The sequence below is a fragment of the Oncorhynchus masou genome, chromosome 12 (assembly GCF_036934945.1).
Source record: "Oncorhynchus masou masou isolate Uvic2021 chromosome 12, UVic_Omas_1.1, whole genome shotgun sequence".
Lineage (NCBI taxonomy): Eukaryota > Metazoa > Chordata > Actinopteri > Salmoniformes > Salmonidae > Oncorhynchus > Oncorhynchus masou.
This window is the reverse complement of record NC_088223.1, coordinates 75,795,468-75,816,983: the sequence shown is the minus strand read 5'-3', so window position 1 is coordinate 75,816,983 and position 21,516 is coordinate 75,795,468. Positions and strand designations below refer to the sequence as shown.

At 40.0% G+C, this 21,516-nt stretch overlaps 1 protein-coding gene across 2 annotated transcripts in view; it reads right to left on the bottom strand.

The window, feature by feature from the left end:
- The window catches only part of LOC135550818 (opioid-binding protein/cell adhesion molecule-like), a 329,729-nt gene that overhangs the window by 73,698 nt on the left and 234,515 nt on the right, over window positions 1-21,516 (bottom strand). For both annotated transcript variants that reach the window (XM_064981949.1, XM_064981948.1), the window contains one exon: window positions 12,641-12,876. In XM_064981949.1, the coding sequence (XP_064838021.1) occupies window positions 12,641-12,876 (236 nt within the window). The remainder of the gene's footprint in view (window positions 1-12,640; window positions 12,877-21,516) is intronic.

The window sequence follows — 21,516 nt, the reverse complement described above, 5'->3', positions numbered from 1 at the left end:
GGTGTTTAACAATATTTTTGAATGACTACCCCATCTCTGTACCCCACACATACAGTTACAGTGCTTTCAGAAACTATTCATACCTGTCACGTTGGCATCAAGGATCGGGAGACAGACGCAGGAATGTGTAGTAAGGGTTTTTATTAAGCCCAAATTACGGCGTGCCGTGTAAAGGCACAGGGACAAATAGCAAACAAACACAACAAAACAGTGTTGAACACCAAACAAAAGAGAGGAGTGTAATTAATACTCAGGGAGAAAAAGGTGTAGATTCGCGAGCAGAGGGCGGCAGATGTTTATTAAGCCTTCGCAGAAGGCAGGAATCGTGGTCACAGGCAGGCAATGGTCAAAAGCAGGTAGGCAGTCAAAAACAAACAATACCTCACAACCATACAAACAGAAATAACTAAATAGGGAGATGATGAGACCAGGTGAGAAACGAACACAGGTGAAATCAATGAACAAAAATTAAAGACAGGGCTACTTTCCAGAACACAAAGAAACAGGGCTACGTTCAAGAACACAAAGAAAAAAACACAAGGTGACTAGGAAAAGAAAAGCATAACCTTACAGGAGTACCTCGAATAAATAACAGACGCACACAATGATTAATCCACGGGACGAGACCCGTAATCATCTGCGCAATCCACAATGGCACGAAAGCCAAAACACATAGCACAGGTACTCACACGCACCAACGGACATTGTAAAAATAGTCAACAGCCCTATGGAAACCAAAGGGCACACTTATACAAGTACTAATCAGTGGGAATAGGAGACAAGTGTGCGTAATGAATGTTCCGGAGGGACAGTATTACTTTAGTGCTATGTTGCAAACAGGTTGCATGCTTTGGAATATTTTGATTCTGTACATGTGTCCTTCTTTTCACTGTCAATTAGGTTAGTATTGTGGAGAAACTACAATATTGTTGATCCATCCTCAGCAACTTTTTTAAAGACGCCATTGATAAATCCATGAGCGGTTTCCTGCCTCTCCGGCAACTGAGTTAGGAAGGATGCCTGTATCTTTGTATTGACTAGGTGTATTGATAAACCATCCAAAGTGTAATTAATAACTTCATCCTGCTCAAAGTTTTTACCCATCTACCAATAGGCGCCTTTCTTTGCGAGGCATTGGAAAACTTCCCTGGTCTTTGAGGTGTAATCCGTGTTGGAAATGTACTGCTCGATTTAGGGCCCTTACAGATAATTGTGTGGGGTACAGAGATTAGGTAGTCATTCACAAATCATGTTAAACACTATTATGTTTAACATTGCACACAGAGTACGTCCATGCAACTGATTATTTCAATTGTTAAGTTTAACTTATTTAGGCTTGCTATAACAAAGGGGTTGAATACTAAATTTAATACATTATAAATTCAGGCTGTAAAACAACAAAACGTGGAAAAAGTTCAGGGTTGTGAATACTTTCTGAATGTACTGTATCTGTCAGGTCCCTCAGTCAAGTGATGCCTCGCAAAGAGGGCACCTATTGTTAGATGGGTGAAAAAAAGCAGACATTGAATATCCCTTTGAGCATGTTGAAGTTATTATTTACACTTTGGATGGTGTATCAATACACCCAGCCACTACAAAGATACATTCGCCCTTCCTAAGTCAGTTGACGGAGAGGAAGGAAACCGCTCAGGGATTTCACCATGATGCCAATGGTAATTTTAAACCAGGTACAGAGTTTAAATGGCTGTAATAGGATAAAACTGAGGATGGATCAACAACATTGTAGTTACTCCACAATTCTCACCTTCGAACACACACAAGAGACAGTCATACCAAACCACATTCCGAAAGCAACTCACCTTTAAATTCTGTCAAGGCCGCTAGCATTTCTTAATGAACCACATCTAAAACGAGGCCAAATCAGGAAGTGCAGTCGCCTTTTAAGCTTTACATCTGTGCTTTGCCATGTGCTCCTGGTGCACGCCCCCTCTAATATAATCTTACTATGTAAATGTTAATGGGAAAGCAGTGAGAAGCAGACCAAATAGCCGAAGAACTCAGTAGGTGAGAAATTGATGAAGAGAGCACGTTTAATGTGTTACACAAGCAAAAGCTTAGAAGCAGGCTCCAATTTCTATTCTCCTAATGTTGCCTGAATATTTCGAATGCCTCATTACTTGCTTTTGATGGACTAGAGAAGAGGCTCCTCTCCATCCAATAATGAGTCCTAAAGCTTATTACGCCAATGTGCATTGAATTGAGAGGCCAATCCTTTTTCTTTTAGACCCCCCTTGTGCTAGAGAGGACTCAGGCCTAATCTAAAAACACAGTCACATCATTACATTTGAGGAAACCATAGAGGATCCAGTAGTCTGTTTAGAGGGCTTTATAATTGAATTGATTTACACCTGCCCTTTGACACATCATATTGTACGTGACATTTTTCTCTGGAGAAAGCATACGTTTCGAGGCCACCCTGGAATGGCCATCAGAATGAAAGGCCTCCTCACTATGTCTAATATGAGCGGCCAGTGCCATGCCGAGCACCCCACGATCAGGGTCCATGCACATTCGCCACGTGGGCCACCACGGTTGGGAAGGCTTAACGGATTAGCGTTGTCTCGAAGCACTCACCAAATCCCATTTACAGGCAATTGAATCAACATGTAATTTCTGTCAGATTTACCACCCTTATGCTACATACTCTTATCTAAGTTATAAATATGCTAAAAAGTTAGAGAACATAGAGGTAGTAGGTGCCAGTTACATGGTTTTAACTAGACAGCACATGTTAATATAGATTCTATGAAAAAATGATTTGAGATAAAAAAACAACCTCATAGACAAACATTCCAAAATGCACTTGCTCTGCATCACTTATTAATAACTCATATTTAACAAAACAACATAAATCATTCATGCTAAACCAACAGATTTAAATGGCAGTCCCATTTGATTTGTATGGATTGTAGGGGTGTAACGGTTCCCCAAACCCATTTGGGTTCACGGTTTGGTTTCAATACAGCGGGAAAATTCACAATGTTCACAATGTTCAGCATTCACAATGTTCCTGGCATTGTCTGTTGTGACTGGATTGTTATGTTGGGCCTCTCAAGTTTCCACTCTGATGCTGCCTTTGTAACCATGTGGGAGGTGGGAATTTACCAGTTGTTAAGTTGTAAATATCAGTTGGATGCAGTCATGTGATTTGAACTCGTTGAGAAACACCAATTTGCTAATGGCCAACAAGCTGTGTCAACCATAAACTAAAAGTACAGCTGTTATGGTTGTAAACAAATTATAGAAACAACATTAGTAGATTGCGTTTTATAAATATTATTATTTTTGCATTCAATTGCTGAAAATGCTGTTATAGAGAGTCCATTTCCTTAGTAGGGGATGTCAGAGGTCACCATGTGGGAGAAGTGGGTGCTCAGGTTGATAGACAAGTTTCCCACTAGTAATTACCAGTTTGAGGGCCGTTTAAGTGGATTTTTCCCAGTCGTATGTGGTAAATCCCCATATCCCACTTGGTTACGAACACACCATGACACTGCCTCCTTCAGTGCTAGATGTACACTTATGACTCTCAATAAAGGAGTCGTGTCTCTCCCACTGAGGGGTAATGTGATGGGCACTGTTAAGTAAGCGCAACACAGGGTGCATAGGCCAGTTCATTGAAAACTTGGTTTGCTTGCATTATATAGAGCGGGTACTACCTGTTTGCTGAAATAAGTGCAAGAGGGAAGTTTGTAACGTGGCCCAAGCACTTTCACGAGGTGCTGAAACCCCATATTTGCAGCTATAAACTAAAGACTGTAAAAAATATAAACATATTTCGTTCTTGTAATTTCTTTGGCCCGATCAGAGTCAGCTACCAAGGTCTGCTTGAATACAGAGGGGAGACATGTTGTGTTGTTCCAGTATACTGGGGTGATGTCAACGTAAATGTGTCAACATATTTGAGGTGTTGGCAGTTGCATAGGCTATTCCCCTTGAGCGTGGTGACATACCGTTAACGTTTTATCCACAACTCTCTGTCTATCGTCGTTGTAATCTACTGGGGAGCCAACATTTCCCAAACTGGAGTTATTAAATGATGATGCAGGATCCTCCAAATCTGGTTTACCAACCCCACCATTCGCCATCGTACAGAACTAGTTCCGGCTGCGTCTTACAAAATGACAGTTTGCTGCGTCAATTCATTTTATATATTTTTGTTATGCATTCATTCGGGTTCACAGCATGGACCAAACCGAGATTCCCATACACCCCTAATGGATTGTGATGTCAAGTAGATTTTGAGATATGGTGTAAATATGCCTTTTTCTTAGCGTAGACGCTTGAAAAAAGTAAAATGACAGATATTCCAGTGTGTTAGAGGAGGCTATGCTGGTGTAATCCAGTAGACGTGTGACCCATTCTAAATGATTCGATGTGTGACCCATTCTAAATGATTCGATGTGTGACCCATTCTCAATGATTCGATGTGTGACCCATTCTAAATGATTCGATGTGTGACCCCTTCTAAATGATTCGATGTGTGACCCATTCTCAATGATTCGATGTGTGACCCATTCTAAATGATTCGATGTGTGACCCATTCTAAATGATTCGATGTGTGACCCATTCTAAATGATTCGATGTGTGACCCATTCTAAATGATTCGATGTGTGACCCATTCTAAATGATTCCCATGGGCACTGTATTGAGCATATGGTCAGCAAACCTTATTCCCTTTTACTTATGAGTCACTGTCTGCATTGGTGTGAGGGCAGTACATCCCATGGTACCAAAAGGGAGTGAAACATAGCAAAACACACCTGGCCCGTCTCTGCACCACAACTCAGCCTCATTTTGGAGCTGCTATTACCATGAATTTAATCTGAGAATCAGAATGCACTCAAATTTGTAGTGCTATCAATTGAGCTCTTTTCCACTCCTCACATTCCATCTCTTTTCCACTTCCATCAACTCTAGTACTGGAAGTAAACTTAAGGTATGCAGCAAAGAGCTTTACTTTAGATAACATATTCCTTTTAGTAGTGTGTCTTGAATGCAGTTGGCTCAGGTATAGCTTCTCCGTACAGTCACCATGGAAGCAGGTGCCTTATTCCTGGTGGTATCAGTGGGCAAGGTCACTTGGCTGATTGACGTTTCCCTTTGGACTGGAGGCCTTCCCTCTGTGCAGGTTAACATGGAACTCAATTTCAGTGGCGGTGGTAGACGGGAGGGCCTGTGGGGGCCAGAATTACCACTAAGGCAGTACTGTCCTTATGGACTTCCCAATCGTTCTCTCTCCTGCCGTAAAGCTGGGTTCCTACTTGGTTGGCTGACTACAGTTTTTATTACTACTAATCCTATTACACTGGCTCTGACGCTTGACTGATGTGGCAGGGCTTGCAAACTATCACAGATTACAAAGGGAAACCCAGCCGCGAGCTGCCAAGCGATGCAAGCATACCAGATGAGCTAAATGCCTTCTATGCACGCTTCGAGGCAAGCAACACTGGACGATGCATGACGGCACCAGCTGTTCCGGACGACTGTCTGAGCTTGTTCCCCATAGCCGATGTGAGTAAGACCTTTAAACAGGTTAACATTCCCAATGCCGTGGGGCCAGACGGAATACCAAGTGTCTTCAATGACATTTTCAACCTATCTGTGACCTGGTCTGTAATACCAACTTGTTTCAAGCAGACCACCATAGTCCCTGTGCCCAAGAATGCCAAAGTAACCTGCCTATATGACTAATCACCCCGTAGCACTCACATCTATAGCCATGGAATGCTTTGAAAGTCTGATCATAGCTGACATCAACACCATCATCCCAGTCAACCTGCCCATTCCAATTCGTATATTGCTTTAACAGATCCACAGATGACGCAATTTCTATTGCGCTTCCCACTGCCCCTCACCCACCTGGATGCTGTTTATTGACAACAGCTCAGCATTTAACACCATAGTGTTACCAAGCTCAGGACCCTGGGACTGAACACTTCCCCCTGCAACTGTGTCTGGGACTTCCTAGGTGGTGAGGGTAGGCAACAACCCATCCGCCAAGCTGACCATCAGAGCGTGACCCCCTCAGGGGTGTGTGCTTAGTCCCCTTCTGTACTACCTGTTTACCCATGACTGCGCCCCCACACACGACTCCAACACCCTCATTAAGTTTGCTAACGACACGACGGTGATAGGACTGATCTACGGCGACGATGAGGCAGCCTATAGGGAGCAAGTCAGAGACTTGGCAGTGTGGTACCAGGACAACAACCTCTCCCTCATGGGTCATTCCATATAATTTCAGCAAGCCATGTCAACCACCATTTCAGATTGTTCTGAAAGCGTTTCTGTAATTAGAAACAGATAGGATTAGCATTCCTGAAACATTATTTTGTTGAATTTATAATTTGATCTCAGTGAAATTAAGCTAAATTAATTGCACCCAAAATGACCATTTTAATTTATAGGATTCATATAATCTTCAATAAATATAGTACATAACCTCTGATTTGGACCATCATTCGTCTTAACAATGAGTAAGACATAAGGAATCCAATAAAATTATCAATAGCCACCCACAGACCCCCATACGCCAATTCCAGCCCTACAACCAGTATAAAGTATCAGTTCTCTATGTCTGACAAGTACTATGAAGCTGCTGCTTGGAGTTTTGCTTCTTCAACCTTTGTAATGTATTGCCTGTGAATCTGGTGATGTTTTATTCCCCTGTTCAGAGAAACCAGTCATTGAAGTCACTTGCATTCTTTACCTCATAAATTAGTGTGAAAGTACCCAGCTTTGCCTACTAGATGCTGCAGTTCTGGCTATTCCCTTATATCCATTTTGCTGGTCTCTTTATGTTTATTAAATGGATCACAACATTTTCTTTGCAACTTTGGGTAGAAAACCAATTGCTTTTGCTCATGATGAAAATAAATTGTGTGGTCAAGCCAGTTGTTGGGGTGGGAATATGGGGTCTTTGGGTGGCTGATAATAAAGTGAAATAGACCATGTTGATGTATAGCCCTCCATCATTTGTTTTTCTTCATGTAATTAATTAGACTACATTTGTGAATGAAAACTGAACTCATTTTCACATTTCTGAAACATCTAGAAGCACACCTTCATTGGGTTTTCTTATAAAGAGACTCACAGACAAGTTGATCAGGTATGGAGTGCATCTCAGTATGAAATGCCAATAAAATAGGTTCAGCATCTTTCAATGTAAGGGTCACATGATTGTAATGTTATAAAATGTCTATACAGTACAATGCTTATTGTAGTAGGGATAAATGTCTTTGTAGAATGGCTTTTGTTGATGATATTCCTGAGTTGAGCTATTTGGTAATCGTTCTATTCTGCCTTCTGTGGATTTATGTTAAAAAGCCATATCAATGTTATAACTCACAATAGATACACGTGGCGAGGCTTAACATGACCTTGCCGCTGAGCAGTGTACAGCTGTAGGGTACTCCCGTTTCTCCTATGTTAAATTGCCTACTTTACTCATAACCCGACAATGGCTGTATTCTTTTTTTTAATCATTCTATAAACATTTTGGATATAATTGGTTGGTCGTTTTTAAACATACTTCCATGTCGTCTTAACACACGACATCATGCTTAAAAACACTTCGAACAGATATAGCTTTGCATGGAATATACGTCACAATTACCAGCCAAAGAGCCGATTCCGACTGACTTTCTTCAACTAGCAAGCTAACCCTGCTTTTAAGATGCCGAAAAGCTGTTGCGTACCATTTTGTCTGAACAATACTGGGAGAAAACACCAAATTAAGTTTCATCAACTGCCCAGGGACCAGGTTAGATGAACCTCATGGTTTCCGCAATGATGATGATGGAAAGCTGTGGGCTCCGGTTACTCGATACATTTATGTGTGTTCGAAGCACTTCATCACTGGTAAGTCACTAACACTCTTTTGTATCTAACTAGCTATGTGTATTGCATAAAGTTTGTTAGTTAGCTTGTGAAAGATTATTGGAATCTGTGTGGGTAGCTGGACAGGTAGGATGACTAACAATAGTGAAAGTGAACAGGTGGTCACGGGTCAGGTGACAGAGGAATGGATGAGACTGAGGCAGGAATTCCTTTAACCACAAAGTGGTATATTTACTTGGTAGTTTGTGTTGATTCATGGACGCACAGAATGTGTGGGTTAGACGGAGTTGAGGAAGAGAAGGCAGCAAGGTCGGGCGGTGGAGATTTCCTCCATTTAATGAGTTGAGATCTGTCGGACATTTCCACCTGACCAAATTAAAGCGCCCCTGGCCCAGCTGAGAAAGTGTCCATGAATTAAAGGATGATTCCACCAACTCCATTCTACAGCTTGTAATAAGGACTAGTGAGATGAATCTGTCCAAATAACAGCTATAATATTCTTCAACACTTGGATATTTATGCAAACCTGGAGATTCCACCAAATAGGTATAGATATTGCCTTAGTCTACTTTGCGCCATTTGGTAGGGTTGTCTCCCCAGCAGGTCTCCGGCAAGTTGAATGGACATATAGGCAAGCCAACAAGAATCAACTTTTCTAAATACCTAGTCCGTTCAAGGGCAGACAAAGACTGGAAGTCGTTACGCAACATTTCTAAAACTAACGAATTAGATCGAGATTAACGTCAGCTAACTGGTGAAACAGCAAGGGCTAAACAAACAGTGACGGAAGTATAATATTACAGATTTACTAGCTTTACTCTCAGTGTTAGCAGGTCGGGTAACACAGTGGCAGAATTTGCATCAAGCCAATAATTTGTTGGTGTGACAGCCAAGTATGTTAATAAAAGACGTGCTGCCGCTGAAAATGTTTATAGACACGACAAAAAAAATGTCAGTAGTTTGCTTAGGATGGGTGTAACGGGAGTACCCTACGGCTGTACCCTACTTGGGGGCGTGTTCATGTTATGCCACAACTCGCCTTGTGCATCTATGTGAGATCAAGTTTGAGAAACAAGTTAGAATGACTAAGAATTTTTCAAGATATAATAACTAATAGAGATTCCAGTTTGAAAAGTATGGATGAAGGTTACAGCTATAAAATCTTATTAAGAAACAGATGTGAATGTTATGAAATTGTGACAAAACTTGGCTTCCTATAAAGTCTGGCTTTTCTATGAAAGTGGCATTGATGTCTTGTGAATACAAACTGTGATTCTCTCACTTCTCTCAGTTTTACATGGTTGAGAGACAATTGTAGTCAAATGCTGCTTCTGCAACAATCAAATGACCTTGGTCCCCTTATAAAGCCCTATTACAATGCTTCTTTGTGTTTAATACAAAATTAAAAGCTCAAAGTTTGAGGCAAAATCCAAGTTTAAGGTTTCTGTCTGGGGCTCCTGTACATTCTCCTTCATTACTTGTCCCCTATTGAATTACTTCTAATCAATATCACAGATGGATGTTTTGGAAGTGCATGCAGTTTTCGCAAAGATATGGTTTTCCAGTTGGCTTCATTCTAAACCAAAATAGATGCAGTTTTGACATTACAGAAATATCCAAGCAGATCATAATCCAAAACATCCATTTGCAGAAATACATGTGTTTTACTGTAACTCTGCATAAGGTATACAGTAATTGTAGAGAGACGAGAACAATTCTACTCCTATTTCTTCCTTGTGTTGTATAAGTAGGCAGGAAGGCAGAGAAAGCAGTGCGGTGCCGTTTTGAGCTTGCAGGAGAGAAATGTGATAGCATTTTTTTGTGAAGCATTTCATGGCTAAACACAGCATGAAATATTAAAGGCTGAGGTGCAGTGAAGGGCTGCCGTGCTGTGTTGGTTTCCGTGAACCAACGGCCTGGCACCCATGAGTCACCTTCGCTCTCACACAGTAATTCTCAAGAGTGCTGCTCTCCAGGAGAAGTCTCTTTGGATCTAACAATAAAAGCACCTGCCAAATTCAGCCATGTTGTACACACCAACTTAAAGAGTTGTGCAGTATCTTAGAGGGTCACGTTCAGGAAAATTAAAAGTGAAGGAAAAAGTCTCATCATAAAACATGGAGTATTGTTTTTCTAATCTGATTTCTTGTGTGAGTTTTTCTTTCTTTATCCTAGACCAAACACCTTCACTATCTAATAGTGAAGTGTGCGAAGATTTTTTTTTTTTTTTTTTTTTAAACCTTTATTTAACCAGGCAAGTCAGTTAAGAACAAATTCTTATTTTCAATGACGGCCTGGGAACAGTGGGTTAACTGCCTGTTCAGGGGCAGAATGACAGATTTGTACCTTGTCAGCTCGGGGGTTTGAACTCGCAACCTTCCAGTTACTAGTCCAACAGCTCTAACCACTAACCACTAGGCTACACTGCCTAGTGGTTAGATATGATGAGGAAGAATTAAAATCAGTCCGTGCAAAAAGCTTCCACTTCTAAACCACAATAAATCAAATTTGATTTCTCACATGCACCAAATACAGCAGGTGTAGAATTAACCGTGAAATGCTTGCTTATGAGGCTTTCTCAACGATGCAGAGTAAAAAAAAACATATACACTACCGTTCAAATGTTTGGGGTCACTTAGAAATCTCCTTGTCTTTGAAAGAAAAACTCATTTATTGGCCATTAAAATAACATCAAATTGATCAGAAATACAGTGTAGACATTGTTAATGTTATAAAATGAATATTGTAGCTGGAAATGTTTTTTTTTTAAATGGAAACCGATTTTTTTATGGAATATTTACATAGGCGTACAGAGGCCTACTATCAATAATCATGACTCCTGTGTTCCAATGGCACATTGTGTTAGCTAATCCAAGTTTGTCATTTTAAAAGGCTAATTGATCATTAGAAAACCCGTTGGCAATTATGTTAGCACAGCTGAAAACTGTGGTCCTGATAAAAGAAGCAATAAAACTGTCTTGACCTCTTGCTCAGTTGTGCACTGGGGCCTCCCACTCCTCTTTCTATTCTGGTTAGAGACAGTTTGTGCTGTTCTGTGAAGGGAGTAGTACACAGTGTTGGACGAGATCTTCAGTTTCTTGGCAATTTCTGCATTTCTCAGAACAAGACTCGACTGACGAGTTTCAGAAGAAAGTGTTTTCTGGCCATTTCTGGCCATTTTGAGCCTGTAATCAAACCCACAAATGCTGATTCTCCAGATACTCAATTAGTCTAAAGAAGGCCTGTTTTATTGCTTCTATAATCAGAACAAGAGTTTCCAGCTGTGCTAACATGACTGCAAACAGGTTTTCTAATGATATATTAGCCTTTTAAAATGATAAACTTTGATTAGCTAACACAACGTGCCTTTGGAACACAGGAGTGATGGTTGCTGATAATGGGTCTCTGTACGCCTATGTAGATATTCCATTAAATATCAGCCGTTTACAGCTACAATAGTCATTTACAACATTAACAATGTCTACACTGTATTTCTGATCAATTTGATGTTATTTTAATGGACCAAAAAATTGTTATTCTTTAGAAACAAGGACATTTCTATGTGACCCCAAACTTTTGAGCGGTAGTGTATATATTAATACAAGGAATAAAATACACAAGAATGGAGCTATATACAGGGAGTACCAGATTAATGTGCAGGGGTATGAGGTATTTGAGGTAGATATGCACATGAAGGCAAGGTAAAGTGACTAGGCATCAGGATAGATAATAATAAGAGTAAAATAAAGTACAGAGTAGCAGCAGCATGTAATAAATGAATGACATATTATGAAGAGTAATTATACAGAGTAGCCAGAATTATTTCCAATGATCTGTTAATTACAGTTGGGAATAATGATTTAAGTACAGTAATTTGTTCTGTGTTCACAGACTGAACTCTTTTTTTATATATATAAAGCCGCTGCTATTTTTTAAAGTAAATAACTGCCAATTATTTTTTTTATTTTCCCAGTAATTAGTGTCAGGGCTAAATTCAATAGGTTAATGAGTAACAGATTGTTTTCTTAGAAAAAAAGTTGCATTTTCAAATAAAACAATAAAGAACCCTTGGGGACTCTGTTGCGCAAGAAATAGACATTGTCAAATGTCTAATGTCAATTATTTTATGATTCCATGCATACTGTCGTTTGTTGTGGCATTAGTCCCATTCTAAATGCAAGATCTTACATGATAAAAAACTGTCTCGTCCGTAGTTAATCTTGTTCAGTTTTAATTAAACGTCAAATGAGTGTGTCTACATGATCTGTACCACTAAAGCCGACAAAGGGCAGTGGTGCTAATTGTTTTTGGAAACTGAGCAAGAAGAAAATTGAGTTCACTGTAAATGATAACAAAAGTCCAGGTATCGACAGCTGATTTAGTAAGCCCTTGCACTGAAACGAGGCCACGGTATTCTCCAACTTGCTGTGTCCCCAAATCAATATCTATCAACGATCTGAAATTAAACCTAGATTAAATCCCAATTTCATCTCAGGGAATCACGTTTGGCAAGTTTCAGATAATTAGATCATCCTGGCGAAGGCGACTAAGAAGTTTTCCTTCTCTTTGTCTCTCATGCCTTCCCACTGGTTAAGTCAAAACAATCACAGTCCAGAATTTGAAATATAGCATCTGTAAACTTAACACTAAAGTCAGTCAGACTACCAAGCAAAGACAGTGATATCTTTTCAGCCCTATGCGTCTAGAAGGAAATTTGACAAATCACAAACCACAAGTGAACTATGTAAATGGACAGAATCTGAGAGAAGTGCAGTACCTTGAACGATGAGATGCACTTTGGATGATTTGGGTTTGTTGCTTGTGAGGATGGAGCACACGTAGGGCCCCTCGTCGTGTACATTCACATTCTGGATCTTTATGCTGTACTCTGTCACGGGTGTGTTGTCCATTCGGACCACTCGAGGGTCCAGAGACCACTTGTCAGCCCCCGCGTAGAGAATGGTGGTGCGGTTGAGCCAAGCCACCCGCGATACCTTGCTATCCACAGTACATCTGTGAGGAAAACAGAAATAACAGAGAGAGGATGATAGTTATGCATTCCAGCATATTTTTACAGTGTTCTATTGTGTCCATTCTGTTGTGAAGCACAATCGAGTGATGGTCGAGTGATGTCTGACCGACCAAATCAAATGTTATTTGTCACATGCGCCGAATACACCTTACAGTGAAATGCTTACTTACAAGCCCTTAAAAAACAATGCAGTTTCAAGAAAATACACCAAAAAAAAGTAAGAGATAAGAATAACAAATCATTAAAGAGCAACAGTAAATAGCAATAGCGGGGCTATATACAGGGGTACCGGTACAGAATCAATGTGTCAATGTGCAGGGGCACCAGTGGAGAGGTAATTGAGGAAATTATGTACATGTAGGTAGAGTTATTAAAGTGGCTATGCATAGATAATAACAGGGGGGCAATGCAAATAGTCTGGGTAGCCATTTGATTAGCTGTTCAGGAGTCTTATGGCTTGGGGGGGTGGAAGCTGTTTAGGAGCCTCTTGGACCTAGACTTGGCGCTCCGGTACCGCTTGCCGTGCGGTAGGAGAGAGGACAGTCTATGACTAGGGTGGCTGGGGTCTTTGACAATTTTTAGGGCCTACCTCTGACACTGCCTGGTATAGAGGTCCTGGATGGCAGGAAGCTTGGCCCCGGTGAAGTACTTGGCCGTACGCACTACTCTCTGTAGTGCCTTGCGGTCAGAGGCCGAGCAGTTGCCATACCAGGCAGTGATGCAACCCGTCAGGATGCTCTCGATGGTGCAGCTGATGCTATTATTGTGTGAAGATGTGGCTTTTGTAATGAAGTTTTTGATAAAGTAAGACCTCAGGATTTCTATTACAATATAGGTTAGCAGTGTTCTGCAATACTGTTGCTGGGGATCCACATGATGTACAGGCGTTTGTTCCAGACCAATAGCAGCAAGTCTGATTCAACTAACCACCTTGCCCTTGAGCATTTCAATCAAGTATGTTAGCACTGGAATGGAACAACAGCCTGTGAGTCCCCAGGACCTTGATAACATAACTGACTACTTTGAGCTCTCCCCGAGTACCCCAACTGCACACATTTATGTTGTAGCCCCAGACAAAAACACCTGAGGTCGAGTGATGAGGTGTGTTCAGTTCACTTGATGATCGTTTGCTACGTTGCGGAACGGTTTGTACTAAATACGCTCCGGTACCGCTTACCGTGCGGTAGCAGAGAGAACTGTCTATGACTTGGGTGACTGGGGTCAAAGACTTCCTCTAACACCGCCTAGTATATAGGTCCTGGATGGCAGGAAGCTTGGCTTCAGTGATGTATTGAGCCGTACGCACTACCCTATGTAGCGGTTTATGGTCGGATGCTGAGCAGTTACCATACCAGGTGGTGATGCAAATGGTCCGGATGCTTTCGATGGTGCAGCTGTAGAACTCTTTTAGGATCTGAGGAACCATGCCAAATGTTTTGAGTCTCCTGAGGGGGAAAAGGTGTTATTGTGCCCTCTTCTTGACTGTCTTGGGAGTGTTTGGACCACGATAGCTAAAACGATATATATTAGGGAGTGGATCAGCTTTAAAATTACAGATAGATTGTTGTTTCCATCAATGTAATTGGTCTGCATCATTTCCAATCCACCATATATTTTGGGGGTAAATATATATATACATAAACATCCATACACACACACACATATATTATATATCTACATACGCGTGTGTGTGTGAAAGTATCAGCCAATACACATATATATATATATATACACACACACATACAAAAAATATATATATATTTGCCCCAAAAATATATGGTGGATTGGAAATGATGCAGAAAATGACATTGATGGAAACAACAATCTATCCGTGTATATATACACACATACATACACATACCATGATAGTTTGTTGGTGATGTGGACACCAAGGAACTTGACACTCTTGACACGCTCCACTACAGCCCCGTCGATGTTAATGGGGGCCTGTTCAGCTCTCCTTTTCCACGATCATCTCATTTGTCTTGCTCACATTGAGGGAGAGGTTGTTGTCCTGGCACCACACTGCAAGTTCTCTGCCCTCCTCCTTATAGGCTGTTTCATCGCTGTCAGTGATCAGGCCTACCACTGTTGTGTCATCAGTAAACTTAATGATGGTGTTGGAGTCGTGCTTGGCAATGCAGTCATGGGTGAACACGGAGTACAGGAGGGGACTAAGCACGCACCCGAGGGGCCCCAGTGTTGACGATCAGCGTGGCAGATGTGTTGTTGCCTACCATTACCACCTGGGGGCGGCCCGTTAGGAAGTCCAGGATCCAGTTGCAGAGGGAAGTGTTTAGTCCCAGGGTCCTTAGCTTAGGGTTGAGCTTTGTGGTCACTATGGTGTTGAACGCTGAGCTGTAGTCAATGAACAGCATTCTCACATAGAATGTGTCCAGGTGGGAAAGGGCAGTGTGGAGTGTGATTGAGGTTGCGTCATTTGTGGATCTCTTGGGGCGGTATGCGAATTGGAGTGGGTCTAGTTTTCTTGCTCTATCATACTGGGCACATAGCATGAGAGATACACAGATTAAATAAAAACACTAGCACTGCAAACACTCAGAACAAAGAGATCATTAGTGCCTGGACTTTGCAGTCTCCCTCTTCAAGTTCCCCTTCCGAGACTGGCTGCCTTTTGAGAACAAGTGACAGGCTGAACCTCCCACAGCAACCACATCCTCAATATTCCGCACACCAGAATTCAGTATTTTAGTCTATGATTGCCATGTGAGTGTACTAAAAAAAAAACACACGCACGCCCAATTTTTCAGTTATTGATTTGTTAAAAAAGTTTGAAATATCCAATAAATGTCGTTCCACTTCATGATTGTGTCCCACTTGTTGTTGATTCTTCACAAAAAAATACAGTTTTATATCTTTATGTTTGAAGCCTGAAATTTGGCAAAAGGTCGCAAAGTTCAAGGGGGCCGAATACTTTCGCAAGGCGCTGTATATATATATATATATAAAAAAAAAACATTGGTGAAAATAAAATAATGTATTAAAAATCTTCAATATTGCAATGTTGGTTTTCACAGCTGTTTCACAAGGTGTTCATTATTGTACATTTTAAGGTATCCTTTGATGGTATTTATTTGTTTCACATTATTCATTGTTGTATCCTAGGACCGACAATAGATATGTATATATTCAACCACAAAGGTGTACTAATGAGCTATGCGAGAGAAGAAAATTAATCATAATAGAGGACTACTGAAATTATATTATTATTCTGTTCACTCTGTCAATTAGGTTAGTATTGTGGAGTAACTACTATGTTGATCCATCGTCAGTTTTCTCCTATCACAGCCATTAAACTCTAGCTGTTTTAATGCCCATTGGCCTCATGGGGAAATCCCTGAGTGGTTTCCTTCCTCCCCAGCAACTAAGTTAGGAAGGAAGCCTGTAGCTTTGTAGCGACTGCATGTTTTTATACACCATCCAAAATGTAATTAATAACATCACCATGCTCAAAGGGATATTCAATGAACCCTTTTCATTAAATCTGTGTTTGATTGAAATTCACTGCTCGACTGAGGGACCATACAGATAATTGTATATGTGGGGTACAGAGATGAGGTAGTCATTGAAAAATTATGTTAAACACTATTATTGAAAACAGAGTGAGTCCATGCTACTTATTATGTGTCTTGTTTAGCACATTTTTACTCCTGAACTTATTTAGGCTTCCCATAACAAAGGCGTTGAATACTTATTGACAGGACATTTCAGCTTTTCATTTTTTATTAATTTGTAAACATTTAGAAAACATAATTCCACTTTGACTTTATGGGGTATTGTATGTAGGCCAGCGACAATACATCTTGATTTAATCCATTTTAAATTCAGGCTGTAACTCAACAAAATGTTGAGGCGTGTGAATACTTTCTGAAGGCACTGTACATTATCATCTATTTTCATACATTCAGTGTGTCTATTGATTGGTGGTAATATTTGGCTTATGAATTGATTTTATGCACACAACACCAAATGACATACATGAGGCTCATTATAAATGATTCAAGCATTCTATGGAAACAAAATGTATGCTTAGTATTTTGCAAATTTATTCTGTCACAATTATCATGATACATTGATGTAAATGTCAGCACCTGTGCTAAATTTCAATTTACAATGAGAATGTGCGCCAAGTCAGATTTGCATATCCTTGGCATTCTCCAGTAGGCATGCTTTGTGGAAAATTCCAGTCAAACCATTTATTTGAAAAAGAGAGAAGCCTCAACTGATTTCTCTCTGAGTCCCCAAGAGAACTGGTGGTAACAAACATGTGATTTGTATTCAGGACAGATTGGATCCTAACCTCTTTGCCTAACCTTCAATCCAATGAACTTCAGTGGAGGAATATCATAATGCTCATAATACCAATTCGACTTCCAGCGCATACCAAACGGGGACAAGGAAGAGCGAGTCTCTGTGGGCATATATCAAAACTATTGGAGAACTGTACAATTTGTGATGCAAATCTAAGACTAATGGTTAACGTGAGTGACTGATTTCTTCAAAAAAGTATTGCCGAAGGTAAAGCGAAATAACAATATTCAACAGTAAAACAAAAACAGTTATATTCATGACAAAAGACCAATAACCTTTGCTCTGTCCAGCAACACAGCCTATTGGAGTGTTTTAGTTCAGTGACCCTTTGTTCGCTTTGCAACAAAGAGGAAAGCTTGCCTTAAAGGTTGTTTTGAAAGATTGGTTGTGCTTTTATTTATCTGACATGATAAATAACTTACCATGGATTGCCTTGTGATCTGTAAATGGTCATACCATCAACACTACCCGCTACATTCATTAGTCAACTGCCTCTCCTTGGCATGCAGTTACTAAGTTGTCTTAGTAATCAATGTTCACATGTATTTCATTAAGTTAAAGAAGACCGATTAGATGGACAAGGAGAATAGTATAAATCCTCCTGCTTCCCTTAAACCAGTTACTACTACCCTTGCTGTAAAAGTTTGTTTCTTGTTGCAGTTGACAACAAAAGCCTAGTGGTTAGAGCGTTGGGCTAGTAACCGAAAGGTTGCAAGTTCAAATTGACAAGGTACAAATCTGTCATCGAAAATAAGAATTTGTTCTTAACTGACTTGACTAGTTAAATAAAGGTAAAATAAAATAAAAATTGGCAGTAAATTGAATATCTACAGAGCAGAGATGTCCAACACTGGTCCTGGAGAGCTACTGACGCCTTCAGTCTGGACCATGATGAGTTTAATCCCTCTTCTTGTAATTTAAATATTATAACCACTCAAGTAATAAAATGTTTTGACTGAAATACTTACAGGAACATCACATATTTGTTGTTAATCTAAATAACGGAAATAATGTTAAATCACATCACGCTGTGACCACTTTTGTCATGAAAATAGTGCTCTATTAATATTCATCATTGTTCCATGAGAAGGTCACACGTGGTTGTGGCATGTGTATTACTTTTACTCCAAAAACAAGGCAGAAAAATAATACAACAAATAATTATGATGAATTATTCATTAGGTATTCATTTATTCACGAGAAAGGTCAGCAGTGTTGAATGTGTACACAGTCTCGCTGCATGTTACTGTATTATCACAATTAATGATAGGGAATCTATGATAGCTGTCAGAGCCACTTGTAACCCGGTGTCAAGGCTTTTGCTTCACAGTACAATGGTGGGTGTCAATGTGAATCGCTGATAGCACAAACCGTCAGCTTTAACTGTGCTCACCACATTCAATCATTATTTCAACAGGATTAAATGGCTATTAGCAGGGTAAAACATGGAGATGTGAAGTGTATGGAATGTTTGTAACACAACAAATAACCCATAGTTTGGGAGTATTCTGAGCTTTAAACATTTAAATAAATGATGCAAAAATATGCAAATATCTCTTAGTTCAGATCACATGATTCCAGTATAGGCCAGGTAGTACAATGCCTAGTTGAATTATGTTTCTGATGAACTACAGTACGAGTGCAAAACCTAGCAAACCCCTCCTTCACAGAAGAATTCAGACACATCACAAGGTCAAAAGAGGAAAGCTAGCCTTTAAAGAGTAGTTCACTATTTTACAACTTGATGTTAGATGGTTCCTCGCCCTGAAAGTAGTCTCTGGGCCAGCAGAAGTGTAGGCAATGTATTGGAACTAGAGGTCGACCGATTAATCGGAATGGCCGATTAATTAGGGCCAATTTCAAGTTTTCATAACAATCGGAAATCGGGATTTTTGGGCGCCGATGTGCCGATTATTTTTTATATTTATATTTATATATATATATATATATATATTTTTTTTTACACCTTTATTTAATCTTTATTTAACGAGGCAAGTCAGTTAAGAACACATTCTTATTTTCAATGCCGGCCTGGGAACAGTGGGCTAACTGCCTCATTCAGGGGAGACTGCCTGTTACGCGAATGCAGTAGAAGCCAAGGTAAGTTGCTAGCTAGCATTAAACTTCTCTTATAAAAAACAATCAATCATAATCACTAGTTAACTACACATGTTTGATGATATTACTAGATATTATCTAGCGTGTCCTGCGTTGCATATAATCTGACTGAGCAAGTATCTAAGTATCTGACTGAACGGTGGTAGGCAGAAGCAGGCGCGTAAACATTAATTCAAATAGCACTTTCATGCGTTTTGCCAGCAGCTCTTCGTTGTGCGTCAAGCATTGCGCTGTTTATGACTTCAAGCCTATCAACTCCCGAGATGAGGCTGGTGTAACTGAAGTGAATGTTTCATTATTTACTTGAGGCTAAATTGATTTATTGATGTATTATATTAAGTTAAAATAAGTGTTCATTCAGTATTGTTGTAATTGTCATTATTACAAATAAAATAAATATTTTTAAATCGGCCAATTAATAGTTTTTTTTTGGTCCTCCAATAATCGGTATCGGCGTTGAAAAGTCATAATCGGTCAACCTCTAATTGGAACCATTGACAACCACAAGATTATGTAGTTCTCAATGATACCAAACACTCTGACGTCGCTTGGCAATGACTGCATTCACAAAGAAAAGTCTTCCCTCCCTTTTTCTCTCTGCTTTCCTCAGCTCACATCCTCTTGTTTCTAAAATTAACTATGTCATTTTGAGATTGTGTTTCGACTGCTGCAGTGAGGACAGCCATGTCTGTATGCCATCCAGTGTTGCTGCCTCTCCATTCGTCCCTAATGACTACAGTATGAGCTCTTACACCATAAATCCTTTTAACTGGAGCGGACATCCAGCAGGTTTTTACTGAGCCTATCAATTCTGTATCCAGAGGCCTCCATCAAAAATATGGCGGTGAACTCGAGCAAACCTCCATGTGTCCCTTGATAATAAGTGTTACTTATTGTGCCCTCAACTCTTCATTCAGGAATCAAGGCTGAGACAGATACTTATACAGAGCTCGCCTACTGCCACAGAGACCAAGTCGAACTTGGACACACACAGTTAAATAAACAGCCAACAAAACCATCTGTTCCAGGGGGACATTGAAAGGTGATAGATACCGCAGAATAACGAGTTGATAAAAAGTAGGGGAGTGATGTCTGTGCTTCAACGGTGTTTGCAGAAATGAGAAGGCCACTGTTTTGCACCCCAAGCAACATTCTCATTATTGACTACGTGGGCTGGGCTCTTGCCTTGGCCTCTAATTGTGAGGCCACATTGCCATCGTACACCCTGAGCTAACAAAGTGTCAACCACCTGAGTGGGGGGATATTTAATAGAATAACAACTATTCTGAGATTCCATATCACCATCCAACAGACAGACGCCATATTTACAGTATACAAAATCATCCTTAACTCTTCCGTTCATCTAATAATCATATAAGTTATATTAGATACCATACAGTATTTACTTTAATTCATACGTTATGCATTAAACAGTAAAACCCAGTAAGTTATGCAGTAGAGAACATTAAACTACAATTGAGCAAAGCTCCATGGGAGTACTTTGGTCTGGTACATCACTTAATGATGTCTTTCATGGTTTAATGATAGTGAGTTGAATTAAATACAATAACATTCATGTACTGTGTTTTTCCTTGAGAGAGCTGCAGGGAGAGAAATATTTAGAAATATTAACAATTAACATTCTATGAACCAGGATATTTAAATGTAGTGTTTGTTGGCATGGCCACTCATTGATTCAACAGACAACAAATAGCCTAAATTGACACCCTTAATCATTACGGGAACACAGCATGTGGTCGGTCTTGAGTTGCCAGCTACAATAGTAGAAGCAATTGTTCAAAAATGCATGTCTTACTTGTGTAAATATTACAAGCAAATACTATCCAAATCGGTTTTGTGCTGCAACCACCTAAGTCTTAAAATGACCTAAAATGAACCACAATGGCAATATATGGCAATAGAACTCCAACGGAAATAGTTAGTTAAATATTTCTGTATTTCTGTATTTAACCTTTATGCACTAATCTCTTTTGACATATCACATACATGTATTCATACCCCTTGACTTAGTCCACATTTTGTCGTGTTATAGCCTGAATAGAAAGCAACTCCAGTGTAGATTTGGCCTTGTGTTTTAGGTTATTGTCCTGCTGAAAGGTGAATGTATCTCCCAGTGTCTGGTCGAAAGCAGACTGAACCAGTTTTTCCTC